The 12899-nt window shown below is 36.2% G+C and overlaps 1 protein-coding gene across 6 annotated transcripts in view; it reads left to right on the top strand.

The window, feature by feature from the left end:
- Positions 1-12899, top strand: part of MRPL39 (mitochondrial ribosomal protein L39) — a 197703-nt gene that overhangs the window by 767 nt on the left and 184037 nt on the right. For all 6 annotated transcript variants that reach the window (XR_010343923.1, XM_012474856.2, XM_064380064.1 and 3 more), the window contains exons 2-8: positions 54-260; positions 2540-2679; positions 4169-4268; positions 5768-5835; positions 8236-8348; positions 11412-11477; positions 12408-12561. Coding sequence is in view for 5 of the 6 variants with exons in the window: in XM_012474856.2 (XP_012330279.1) it covers positions 54-260; positions 2540-2679; positions 4169-4268; positions 5768-5835; positions 8236-8348; positions 11412-11477; positions 12408-12561 (848 nt within the window). In the remaining variant the exon portion in view is untranslated. The remainder of the gene's footprint in view (positions 1-53; positions 261-2539; positions 2680-4168; positions 4269-5767; positions 5836-8235; positions 8349-11411; positions 11478-12407; positions 12562-12899) is intronic.

Here is a 12899-nt window from a genome sequence, read left to right as displayed (position 1 = left end):
GCAGCATATTAATCATTTCTTCAGTCTTCATATTTATTGTGACTTTTCCACAGGGTTTATAGCAACATCGCCAGCTTCTCAGCTGTCACCGACAGAACTGACAGAAATGCGGAATGATCTCTTTAATAAAGAGAAAGCCAGGCAGTTATCATTAACTCCCCGAACTGAGAAGATAGAAGTTAAACATGTTGGGAAAACTGACCCTGGTACTATCTTCATGATGAATAAAAACATTTCAACTCCGTACAGTTGTGCCATGCGTAAGTAACAGAATCAGGTTACATTTTGGACCCTTTTACTTGAGCTGTGTGGAAGTACTGGTGCAGGAGACAGGATGTTGTAATTACTCCCTGGACTTCCCATAGGTTCTTTATCTGGCACCTTACTGTCTGTTCACTGTCCCTTTAGCTTCAGAGGGTACTACGAGTATTCCAAGGTTGGCACTGTAGTGCACAGATTGTTCTGCCTGTGGCTTGTTTGCATTTGGCTTTGTTTAGGGTACTAGATTATTTTCTAGCAAAAGGTGGCCAGACCTGAGTGCATTGTTACTAGTGTGCTTTCTCCTTTAATTTAATTTAATTTAATTTTAGAGATGGGGTTTGTCTCTGTTGCCCAGGGTGGAGTGTAGTGGTACTATCATAGTTCACTGAAACTTGTAGCCTCAGCTTACCAAGTAGCTGGGACTGTAGGCGCCCACCACCACACCTGGCTAATTTATTTTTGTTTTTTGAGAGACAGGGTGGCTATGGTGCCCAGGCTGGTCTTGAACTTCTGACCTCAAGCCATCCTCCTGCTTCAGCCTCGCAAGTAGCTGAGATTTGCTTGCTCCTTTTAGCTAGGGCTGTGATGTGGTAGGAGCAGTCACCATGGAGGTCTCAAAAGGGATTTTGGTATAAAGGATTGCCATGTCCGCAGATGACCAGTTATTTTTGCCCTTTTTCTTTCTCTCCTCTTTGTCGTATAGCCTAATTTATATCTATCATCTGCTTTCCATTTGGCTCTCTCTGTGTTGTATTTTTGTTTACATTTATATTTACATGTGTAAATGTGTGAGTGGGAATGTGAATGGAATCCATGTGATGGGGGTAAAAATACTTATATTTTAAAGAGACAGCTGTGCCCCATGTGTGATTTGGTGTGGAAATGAAGGGAATAAAGACCTCTATATTTTATTTTTGATCAAAATGTTTTGACAGTAGCTTTGATAGAACTGGTAATATTGAAATTAAAAAAGCCCCAAATAGATATAGGCATGAGTAGCTGCCTTGTTTAAACTTTTGGAAAACTCAGTAATAATTCCATTTAAGTAATTAACAACTTTAGTTAACAACTTTAGTGATCAGCTTAAACTGGCCTAAAGAGAATACACTCAGTCTTCCTTCACTCTGGCACTTGAATTAGTACGTATACATATTTACTCATTTGGTTTTCAAGTGTTTCTGGGACCTCTGCCATATGATAGGCATTAGGATTACAGAGGAGGGTAAGACAAAACTCAGGCCCTTAAGGAGCTTTATACACATCATGTGTAGTGATGAAGCTTCTGAAGCATCCTCAGCATGACTCCTGCCCTGAGACTTTCTGGTCATTCATGCTTGCAGTCATTCAGTAAACTTTTATTGAATACCTGCTTTATTCCAGGCCTGGTGCTACGCTCTGGATATACTGATGAGTGAGCAAAAATAGACGTGATCCCTGTCTTTATGGGACTTACGTAGTGGTTGATAATTTAGACCCTGTAGTTTGACTACTTTTGTGAGTAGCTGTGTAATTTCAGAACATCTAATCACAGTTGGTATTGCATTCAGGGATGATGAAACAGACCAGAACTGATTGGCTTATAGGGGCATTCATATTAATTATTAAAAAATGGTAACTACAGCATTTAACTTCAAGAGTCTATATCATGGAAATAAAAGATGGTATGGGAGCAAGACCCAAAACCAATCTAGAACTGATTTTTGCAGGTTTGAGTTAATATATTTCCCTTTTCTTTTGAGTTATGTGTGTATCTATCCAAATATATCCATGATGCTGCTCTCTGAATATTCAAGTGTAACTCTGGGAAAATGTTTCATTAATAATTGACAAATTAATTTCAAACTAGACGTAGCCTTAATAAATTTTGTAAATGGTTTGGGTAATTTTGTTAATAACCAACAAGACTTTTGAGTATATTGGGTATTATTTTATTTATTTATTTATTTATTTTTAAGATGGAGTCTTGGTCTGTCACCTAGGCTAGAGTGCAGTGGCGTGATCTCAGCTCACTGCAACCTCTGCCTCCTGGGTTCAAGTGCTTCTCCTGTCTCAGCCTCCCAAGTAGCTGGAATTACAGGCTTGTGCCTCCACACCTGGCTAATTTTTGTAGGGCATTATTATTTTTTTATTGGTTATAGATGTAATATGCTTTGTTTCTCTAAAAAGGACAGTCTACAGAATCTTGCCTTCCCATTATTTTATTTCTAAATGTAGCACTTAAACATGTAATTTTTCACTCTGTATTTTGTTAGATAATCCGTCTGTTTTAAATTGCTAGACTTAAGCGAGTGGTACTGCAGGAAGTCCATTCTGGCTCTGGTGGATGGACAGCCTTGGGACATGTATAAGCCTTTAACAAAGTCCTGTGAAATTCAATTTCTTACTTTCAAAGATCGTGATCCAGGAGAAGTGAATAAGGTATTTCTGTCTCTACATTCTTTTTCTATTTCCCTTTTTATTAAGACCTGTTTTCTATGGGGTGTAACGTGTAAAAATATAGCCAAGTTCAAATGTTGTATTGTATTCTTTAGTCAATGTTTTACTTGTTAGATTAGGCACTTTTGTAGTTGAGAAAATACCAGTGGCATCCATTTCTCTGTATTTTTGGTATGATATGTCTTTTATATTCATATCTTTGTTTAACTGACATTCATTAATCACCTTGTGTATTGTGGGTGATTCCATTTCCACTGCTACTACTTGAATTCAGCCTTTAACTATCTTATCTAGATGATTTCAATAACTTTTTAACTCTTTCTGCTTGCCCCTGCATTTTTTTTAGTACTTAAAAATTGTTGTTTTACAGGCATATAACAGTTAGAGTTATAGTTGAACAAGAAAATGATAGCAATGACAGTAATAGCCAACAATGAATATGTATGTATTATGTATCAGGCACTGTTCTGGGTGATTTACAGGCATTGACTCTAACCTTCATACAAACTCCACAAAGTTTGTGCTATTCTCCCCATTTTCCTGATAAAGTGAGATAAAGAGAAGTTCAGCAGCTTGACGAAGGTTACTGATTTAGGAACTAGTGGAACCCAGATTTGAACCTACGCATTCTGACTGGAGTTCAACAGACATTTAAAGACATTTAAGTAGGATAGATGAAGAAGTACATTTTGCTACTTGCCTTCAAGGCCTGGGTTTGTAGTTATTTTTAGTGTAATGTGGTTGCATAGCATATATAATGGAGCAGTCTCTGCCACACACGGTGAAGTGACTTCACTTTTGTAGTCCTCAGATGTGAAGAAGAGCTTCTGCAATTTAAGTGCTCAGAGTAGTGTCAGCAAAAGGGGAACACAATGGACAGGTACAGTTCAGGTTTCTCCTTGTGACTCTGATCAGGTCATTGATTTGATACCATCCCAGGAATGTCCATGGATCAAAAGGTACTGGTAAAATGAAAGCCCAGTTGCTGCTGCTCTGCTATAAATATGAGTAATCTGAACGATGTGTTATGATGTTAGGTATAGGATAAGAGTCACAAATAATTCATAAAAGTTGAGTTTTTTTCTCCATATTTATAAATGGTATAAACAGTTACATAATTAATATATTTATTTTACTTTAGCATAAGTTTGTTAACAAGTTAAATTTATTCTGGGTTAAAAATAAATACTTTCAGATACTGAAACTATCTATTGATTGATAACTATTATAGTGTTTGATATCTTGCACAGAAACATTGCTAAGAACTGAAGTTGATGCTTCATTCTTTCCTGATTTTTGCTTGGTAGAGGTAATGTCATGGCCTGATGGTAACTGTTGCTATATTATGTGAACAGAGATATATGGGACATAGTTTCTAAGTCAGAAGTTCACTTAAAATTTAATATTGTTGAAACTTCAGTGAATTTCAGTGTGTTTATATATGTTTTATATATGTATATATTTTTTCTAGGCTTATTGGCGTTCTTGTGCTATGATGATGGGCTGTGTGATAGAGAGGGCATTCAAAGATGAATATATGGTCAATTTGGTCAGAGCTCCAGAAGTTCCTGGTAATGTACACGTATAAATATGTATCTTTTTATGATCCTTAAATATTTTGGTACCTATTTTGGTTTAGTTCTAATTTTGTCTAATATAAAATACAATTAGACATGTTTCATTTATCATGGGTAACAAAATCCATCTTAATATGTTGAAATATGAAGTAGCCTTTGCAGGTTGATAATTAACATTGTAGAATTACTGGGAAGTGTTTGTCTTGAATGTGAATTTGATGGAATTCCACGATCTCAGTGTTAGTTTATTTTTCACAATTTTAAGCATATATTTCCAAATTGGGTGTGTAGAGGAGGAGAAAATATGAGTATAAGTAGACTGCTGGAAAGAGCTGTGCTTAGGTGGTAATGTTTCACCAGACATGACCATGACTCTGGAGAGAGACACCGCTTTGGCCAGGTGAAAGGGTTTAGACTCTGTAATTTTACTAAAACTAGGATTTTGTAATAGTGAGTATGGTAGGAGCGCATGTATAATTTTTTTTTTTTTCTTGAGATGAAGTCTTGCTCTGTCACCCAGGCTGGAGTGCAGTGGCATGGTCTTGGCTCACTGCAAGCTCTGCCTGCCGGGTTCAAGCGATTCTCCTGCTCAGCCTCCTGAGTAGCTAGGATTACAGGCGCCCATCACCACGCCTGGCTAATTTTTGTCCTTTTAGTAGAGACGGGGTTTCACCAGGTTGGCCAGGCTGGTCTTGATCTCCTGAACTTGTGATCTGCCCACCTTGGTCTCCCAAAGTGCTGGGATTACAGGCATAAGCCACTGTGCCCGGCCGTATAATTTTTTTTTTAAACAAGTAGGTGTACCTAAAATATTTGAAAGAAACTCAAGGAATGATTCTAAGAACAAAACACTAAAAAGAAGATATGTAGGGGATATAAAAGAAATTTAGCATTTCCTATCCATTAAGTTACCTATCTGCTTCCTAAATATCTTGTTCTTTGGGATTTTTTTTTTTTTTTTGAGATGGAGTCTCATTCTGTCGCCAAGGCTGGAGTGCAGTGGCGTGATCTCCGCTTACTGCAACCTGTGCCTTCCAGGTTCAAGTGATTCTCCTGCCTCAGACTCCCGAGCAACTGGAATTACAGGCTCCTGCCACCATGCCCGGCTAATTTTTGTATTTTTAGTAGAGACAGGGTTTTACTGTGTTGGCCAGGCTGATCTTGAATTCCTGACTTCAGGTAAGCCACCTGCCTCAGCCTTCTGGAATTTTTATATCTGGTAACTATGTAAAATCTATATGGTAATAGCATTTTTGAATAAAACTTCACTGTTTAAAAAATATTAGTTATTTGGGGTTAACAATCTTTTGGCTAAAGGAAATTTGATAGAACTCTGGCAAGCAGCTGGAATAATGGCAACGATTTTATAATTTGTAGTCTTGGGAGAGAGTGCTAATCCTTCATTCTGTGGTCTAAATATTCAGTCATTGCAAATTAGTAACTTTCTGTTAGGGCAGGTTTGACTTTGCTTTTTATTTTGGTTGGATTTACAGTAATTTCTGGTGCCTTCTGTTATGACGTAGTTTTGGATAGCAGACTTGATGAGTGGATACCAACAAAAGTAAGTGTGTTCTTCTGGAGTATTAATTTTAGATCTTCTGGAGTATTAATTTTAGAGTCTCTGCCTTTCTTTGTTAGAGTGATTCCTATGTTAGTATTGTTGAATGGTACTGCACATTGAGGACATTTAAAAAAATCTGTTATTTATCTACTGTCAGTCTGTCTATCTACTATCTATCTGTCTCTCTGTCTGTCTTTCTATCTGTTTATCTATCAGTGTTGTTGCTTTTTCAGCATATTTAAGAAAGAGGTATATGAAGGAGATTATTTACATCAACATGGTCAGTTGTCTTGAAACTTTATGTCTTCCTTGACCTTTTCTTGATGTGCCTTCTAAGTGGTTTTAAGGTAGTGGTTTTCAAGAGGCCCAGAATATAAAATATAAAAACATAACTATCTTGACTGATATGGGGGGCTTGGAGCCATACCTGTTTGGATCGCTGGAGCACAATTTGAAAACCACTTCCCTAAACCATTTTAACTTGTTGCATACTGTGAGGTCCCTGTATATACAAGGGTCACATTGAGAGCTGGGTGAATTAAACAATCAGACTTTGACAAAGCTAACCCAAGCATCAACAAACAAAATATTAACAAACTGAACTCTTTGTGAATGCTCTGCCTTTGTAATAAGGATGGTCCTTGTTGGTTTGGGACTTGGGTAGCAACAGGGCCTAACAAGGATGGTATAGATCAGGTGCTCAGTAGTTAAGGGGTGCCGATGATCATCAAAGATCAAGCCTGGAGATGCAGTGTTCTGATTGGGAAGAATAGGCAGATGCCTAATTCTTAATTAAACAAGACTATATGTCCTACATAATGGGAGTCTGGAGATCTGAAAAGGGGAAGCAGTGTAGCACATCATTTTATCAATTCCACTGTGTACATTCATTTTACATTTAATATCTTTGAAAATAGATGAGCCTTATAGTAGATGGTATCTTGCAATTATAATTTATAGTGTTTTTTTTTTTTCCCCCTTAGTGATACATCTTAGATTTAGTGAAGTACCGTAGTAGTTCTTAAAAGCCAGGATTTTGGAATCAGGGCAGATCCAGGTTTACATTTGGCCTTGGAAATTACTTTTTGTATAATCCTGCCCATATTACATATTGAAAGAGAGAGAAGAGGGAATCAAGAAAGAACGAGAAAAAGGGAGAGGGAAGCGAGAGAGAGAAGAGGATGGGCTGGGTGAGGGAAGGGATTGGAACGGTTTCTTTATGACCTCTGGGCCCCTGTCAGTGAAGCTTCTTCCTTTTCAACTATGTCTCCAAATTGAAGCTTTTCTTTACTTGGGGGGAGTTAGGTAAAAACTAATGAAGTCAAGCTTTAATTTTCCTTATCTATGAAAAAAACGTAACTGCCTTTTTCTTTGTTTCTTTTTTTTTTTTTTAAGAGATGGTGGTCTCACTATGTTGCCCAGGCTGGCCTTGAGCTTCTGGGCCCAAGCAATCCTGCCTCAGCCTTTCTATTAGCTGGGGCTGCAGATGTATGCTATTGTGCCTGGCTTTTTGCACTTTTCTTTTTTAAAAGATAAAACCTTATAAAAGAAATATATCAACTGATTGCAGACTGCATGGAGTTGGGTTGAGTAGACAGCTTAAAGAAAGTAGGGAAGAATTACACTGAAGGAATAGTTGTATTAAACCATGAATGTGGATTTTTTAATATAGTAAATTATTCTTTATAGAGAAGTCATTTCATGCAAAAAAGTCTAATAGGATTTTTATGGAAATAATTTTATTATAAAAATTATTTGTGTAATAGTGCTTGGTCTTTTCTATATTAGTAATGATTTATAGCATGAAAGCTCAATTAGAATTTGTATTAAAAATCTTATAAACATTGTTAATGTGTATTAATCATTTTAATTGTGTAAAGTTGACATTTTTATTAAGCAGAAACTTTTGATATTGGCCATATGCTATACTTTGTATATGGTCAGTGATGATACTACATTTCTAGCGAAACTTTCTGAATTATGAAAGCAATTTTTTCCCATGCATAATAAACTTAGTTTTATTCATACTGTAAATACATTTTTATGTCTTGCTAGTGATTTATTGGCATTTTTACTTGCTGCATCATAGCTTTAATAAACATTTTAAAGTTATATAATTTAGATGAAATTATAATGTAATTTGGATAAAATTTCTTTATAGGTTTATCTTTAATATTCATGCAGGCTGACACCTTAATTTCAGGTAAATAAAAAGGTCTTTAGTTTATGGTCCAAAACTTCAGTTGTTGCAAATTAATAACTTTTTGTCCTAACAAACTTGATTTTGTCTTTTATTTTAGTTGGATTTTCAGTACTAAGCATAGAGTTTTGTCTTAACTGGCTTATGGAGAAATGCTTTTCAGTAAATTGTTACTAAAGGTTATTACTTTCATTTTTAAGGAGAACTTACGTTCCTTCACAAAGGATGCTCATGTTTTAATTTATAAAGATCTTCCATTTGAAACTCTGGAAGTTGACGCAAAAGTGGCATTGGAAATATTTCAACACAACAAGTAAGTGTAGGCTTTCTTTAAATCAAGGCTAACTCTCCTAGTATTATATGTAATGAAGAAAATTCAGGTCTTAAGAATTTTTATATTTGATATACACATGACAGTGTATTATTTTCCACTCCGAGACCTCTCTTTCTGCAGTAGGAAGTTTATTTATTTTTGTTGATCTCATTTATTTCGCCAAGAATAATGTTCCCACCTCCCTTGATAATTTTCTCACTTTGTTTTACTTCTCTGTTCTTGGACCAGCCTTTCTCATTATATCAACATAGTGGTATGTTTCCTTTTTTTCTTTCTACTGTGAAGTGATAACGTATGTTAAGCAACTATATAATTTTGTGTATTTGGCAGCATTTCTCTCCTACCCCTCCACACTTAAAATGGCACTGGTAAGATTGAAAGTGCAAGCAGTTTGGAAGGGGGCTAACAGCTGAAGTAAAATGTTTACACAGCCAGTCTTAGTCTTCTGCATGTGAATTATTCATTTGATGGATTTTCCAATATTTTAATTCCTGTCTGCCTTCTCAGTTTTCACTCAGAAAACTTTCAGTTCACCTTCTACTACCAGTTATAACAAAATAAACTAAATTTTAATATTAGTCTAATAGAATATTAGAACTAATTAGAAAGAGAAATCTGTGCTGTAAAAAAAAAAAAAAACTAACATAGGTACTAGAGTCTGAAGCCAAAATATGCACCTACAAATTGTTAAAGGTTACAGATTAGAATTTCTTTAGGTATATAGAAGTTGAATTACAAATTCTCATAGGGATAGTTTGTCATAAATATATTGGGTTAGTTATGAGTGTCTTTTTGACACATACTGTATCGCTTGGCATTTCTCAGAGCAATCTGTCTCATAATATTCTTCCATAAGATCTTGATTGACATGCTGAAACCATGTACTGTGTTAAGCTGAGTTTGAAGAACAGTGGCTTAAAAAATTTTACCCAGTGCACTCAAGGGTCTCCCAAAGTGGACACTGAAAATTTCCCAAATGTATTTGCCTATAAAACACTTTTTCTTGAAACATTTTTAGCATGTCCTGGAATCAGCAGACTTAGAAATCAGTTGTAATATACTATTTTAACTAGAGTACGGATAGTATTATAGAACCAAACCACTATTTATAGCATTGATTCTACAAGAAAATTCTTTGAACTATCCAAACACATCAAGTCACTCTCTGTGCCAAAAGTCTAGGCACGTGCTACCCAAAAGAAATATAATATGAGATGTCTGTATAATTTGAAATTTTCTAGTAGTTACATTGAAAAAAAGTCAAAAGAAAAGGTGAAGTTAATTGTAATGATTTTATTTAGATGATACATCTACAATGTTATTTCAGTTTAATTAATATTAAAATATTGATGTTATTTTATGTTCTATTTCACTGAAATCTTCAGAATGTGGTATGTGTTTTATACTTAACACACATTTTAACTAGTACTAATCCTGTAGCTACCTTACGGGACAGTGTACTTTTGACTTCCATTCAGTATACATTGAGATTTTCCATTCCTCTATCTAACTGTCAAGGACTGGTAGAGGCTTCTGGGACTTTTGTAACTTGGTTGAGTGTGTGGTAGGAGGAAGGGGATAATTTTGGAGGAAGTTTCATAGGACAGAATGGTTGGATCATTGAAGGTGGGTCAGTGATTGAGCCTTTCTGCTGCAGGAGTAAGGGTGGGAACTTTTTGTGGCTTTGACTCACAGGGGACAGGAGCATCTCTTGGAGGTGGGTTAGGAGGGACAAGTATTCAAGGGAATTAATTGGTCCCCTTCTTAGTGCATGGGGGACTGTAGCAGTTAGTGGATGTTTTTGCATAAACCAGTGTTCCCCAACTTTGCCGCATTGTGCATACACATGTGTGCACACATACATGTATTACTTGTTTAGCACCCTGGGTAAACAGATAAAGCTCTCAGTAGTAAATGGTAAAGTCATGGTTTGAACCTGGGCTGTGCAATTTCATCTGTGCCTTTAGCTAAACTTACAGAATTGGGTAGATTTGAGAGACACTGGGAAGTAAAATTGATGATTTGATAATGAATTGAATGTAGGGATATGGTGGGAGAAAGGAATTAAGGAAATCTCCCATGTTTTTCACATGGACACCTGGGTGTTTGGTGGTATCATACTAAGATAGGAAATTCAGGAGGAACAAGTTTGGTTGGGGAAAGAGGTGGTAATTTGTGCAGTTTGCAAATTTCAGGATAAGGTGTCTGTGGAACATCCTAGAGGATGTCCAGATGGGTCTTGGATATACAGTTTGGTGCTCAGAAGAGGTAGGTAGATTAGAAACGGAGATATAGGAAATATACATAAGTTGTAGCACAAGGAGCTGGCCTAGGGAGGATGCTTAGAGTGAAAAGAGTGTGTAGGATAGAATTCTCAAATAGTAGAGAAAGACAACAGTGGCCCGAGATGTAAAATAACAAGCAGTAAGGAATGCCACCAATACCCATGGAAAGAGCACTTTGAAGCTGGGTGTGGTGGTTCATTCCTATAATCCTAGCACTTTGAGAGGCTGAGGCAGGAGGATTGCTTGATGCCAGGAGTTTGAGATTAGCCTGGGCAACATAGCAAGACCCTATCTCTAAAAAAAAGAAAAAAGTTATTCCAGCATGGTGGTCACAACTGTAGTCTGAGCTTCTCGGGTGGCTGAGGCAGGAGGGTCACTTGAGCCCAGAAGTTTCAGGCTGCAGTGAGCTATAATTGCACCACTGCGTTCCAGGGGTTGGTGACAGAGCAATAAATACATAAATAAAATTGAAAATGGAAAGAAGGAACACCTTTGAGAAGCGGAGGTGAGCATTGGTATTAAGAAAATGAGGCCCAAAAAGGGTCCATTGGGTTGACACCCACCAGGTACCTGTGATTTTGTTGAGAACAGTTTGGCAGAGTCATGGGGCTATAGCCAGATTAAAGGGAGGAGAGGAGGGAGGTTCCAAGTGTAACCCACTCTCAGAAAGTCTGGCTGAAGAGAAATGAAAGTATCCTTAAACACCTTTTTACATATTTAGAGTTAAAAAAATTTTTTTTTCTTTGTTGCTTTTCAGATACAAAATAGATTTCATCGAAGAGAAGGCATCTCAGAACCCTGAGAGAATAGTCAAGCTACACAGGTAAAGTAAAACTCTAAAAACTGGCTGCTGTGTTAGAGTAAGACTTAGCTTTATTGTTATCCGATTAAAGCATATGACCAAAATAGATGAATTTGTACCTTATTTTGTTCTTATTACCTTGTTTTCTGTTGCTTTGTTCATTGTTTTCATATGGTGGTAAGTGAAAGCTCTAAGTTAGCTTCAGGAACACTTGTTTTCTGTTCCTCATTTTATCGTTTGCTATTTTTATTTAATTTTGAGTTGAAAACCACTGTTTTAAAAAAATGTAATTTTTAGGAATTTTGAAATTGGGTAAGATAGTCATTGTTATGAATTGAACATGGTAATTCATGTGCATACAGAAATATGAATATTGACTAATTAGTAATTACTTATGATACATGTAAATTAAGTCAGACTGTGCTTTCTGACACATGGATGAGAAAGGTCCACTGCTTATGATGGCGTTCTCCCATGGGGAGCAACTCCCAATGCATTCTGTAGAAATGACTTTATGATCTGGATCTGTTTTCTCAACCTCGTGTTTTTATGAATTGGACTTAACTTTTTTCCTCTAGAAACTGCTTTTTGTTTCTGAACACATTCTGTCCTACACACTGAATTCAAAACTCTGTTACATGGATTATTGTAAGGTTTTTAGATGATTGGTTTTAGGCAATTGGATCTGCTTGATAGCATGATGTATTGTGTGACTCTTAAAGACCTTTAAATTTGTATCAATGCTAATTAAGAAAATGGTTCGTTTGATTTAATTTTCGAAGTTTTAGTCTCTTTACTTGAGATCATTGTCAGGGGTCATTAGGAATTGAACTGCACCATATATAACGTTCTTGATTAGGGTGTTAGCAGCAAAGAGAACGAAGAGATTTCTTTTTCAAGCTATTACAAATTATTTGATGTTGCGGTTTTGTTTATTTTTAAATAAATCAGAATAGGTGACTTCGTTGATGTGAGCGAGGGCCCTCTTATTCCAAGAACAAGTATTTGTTTCCAGTATGAAATATCAGCAGTTCACAGTCTTCAACCCACCCAGCCAAGTCTCATACGAAGATTCCAGGGTCTGTCTTTACCCGTTCACTTAAGAGTAAGTAAAGCTTAAGGTTCCAGGACTTCCAGTTTGGGTATAAATATAATTCTGTACTTGATTTTATACTAGTGTGAAGAATATAAACTTTTAATTTTTCTTAAGTTGTAGGACACGAATATTTTGTAAACTCAGATTTGCGATTAAAAACAAAGTTGGCCAGTGTGTAAATACACAATTACAGAATAAATATTAGTTAAAAAAATTAAATCAAATTGAGACAACATTTTTAATTTTTCAAATTAGCTTAGGTGAGGGTGCATTGGCAGAGGGAGTATTGGAGTGCATATTGGTAAGACCTTTCTGAAATGCCTTTTAAGCTTACATTTGGCATGTTC

The sequence above is a fragment of the Aotus nancymaae genome, unplaced genomic scaffold, assembly GCF_030222135.1.
Source record: "Aotus nancymaae isolate 86718 unplaced genomic scaffold, 86718_ANA_hifiasm-v0.15.2.pri h1tg000022l_1, whole genome shotgun sequence".
NCBI classification, from domain to species: Eukaryota; Metazoa; Chordata; class Mammalia; order Primates; family Aotidae; genus Aotus; species Aotus nancymaae.
Note: the sequence above shows the minus strand (reverse complement) of the source record. Positions and strands in the feature narration are given on the sequence as shown.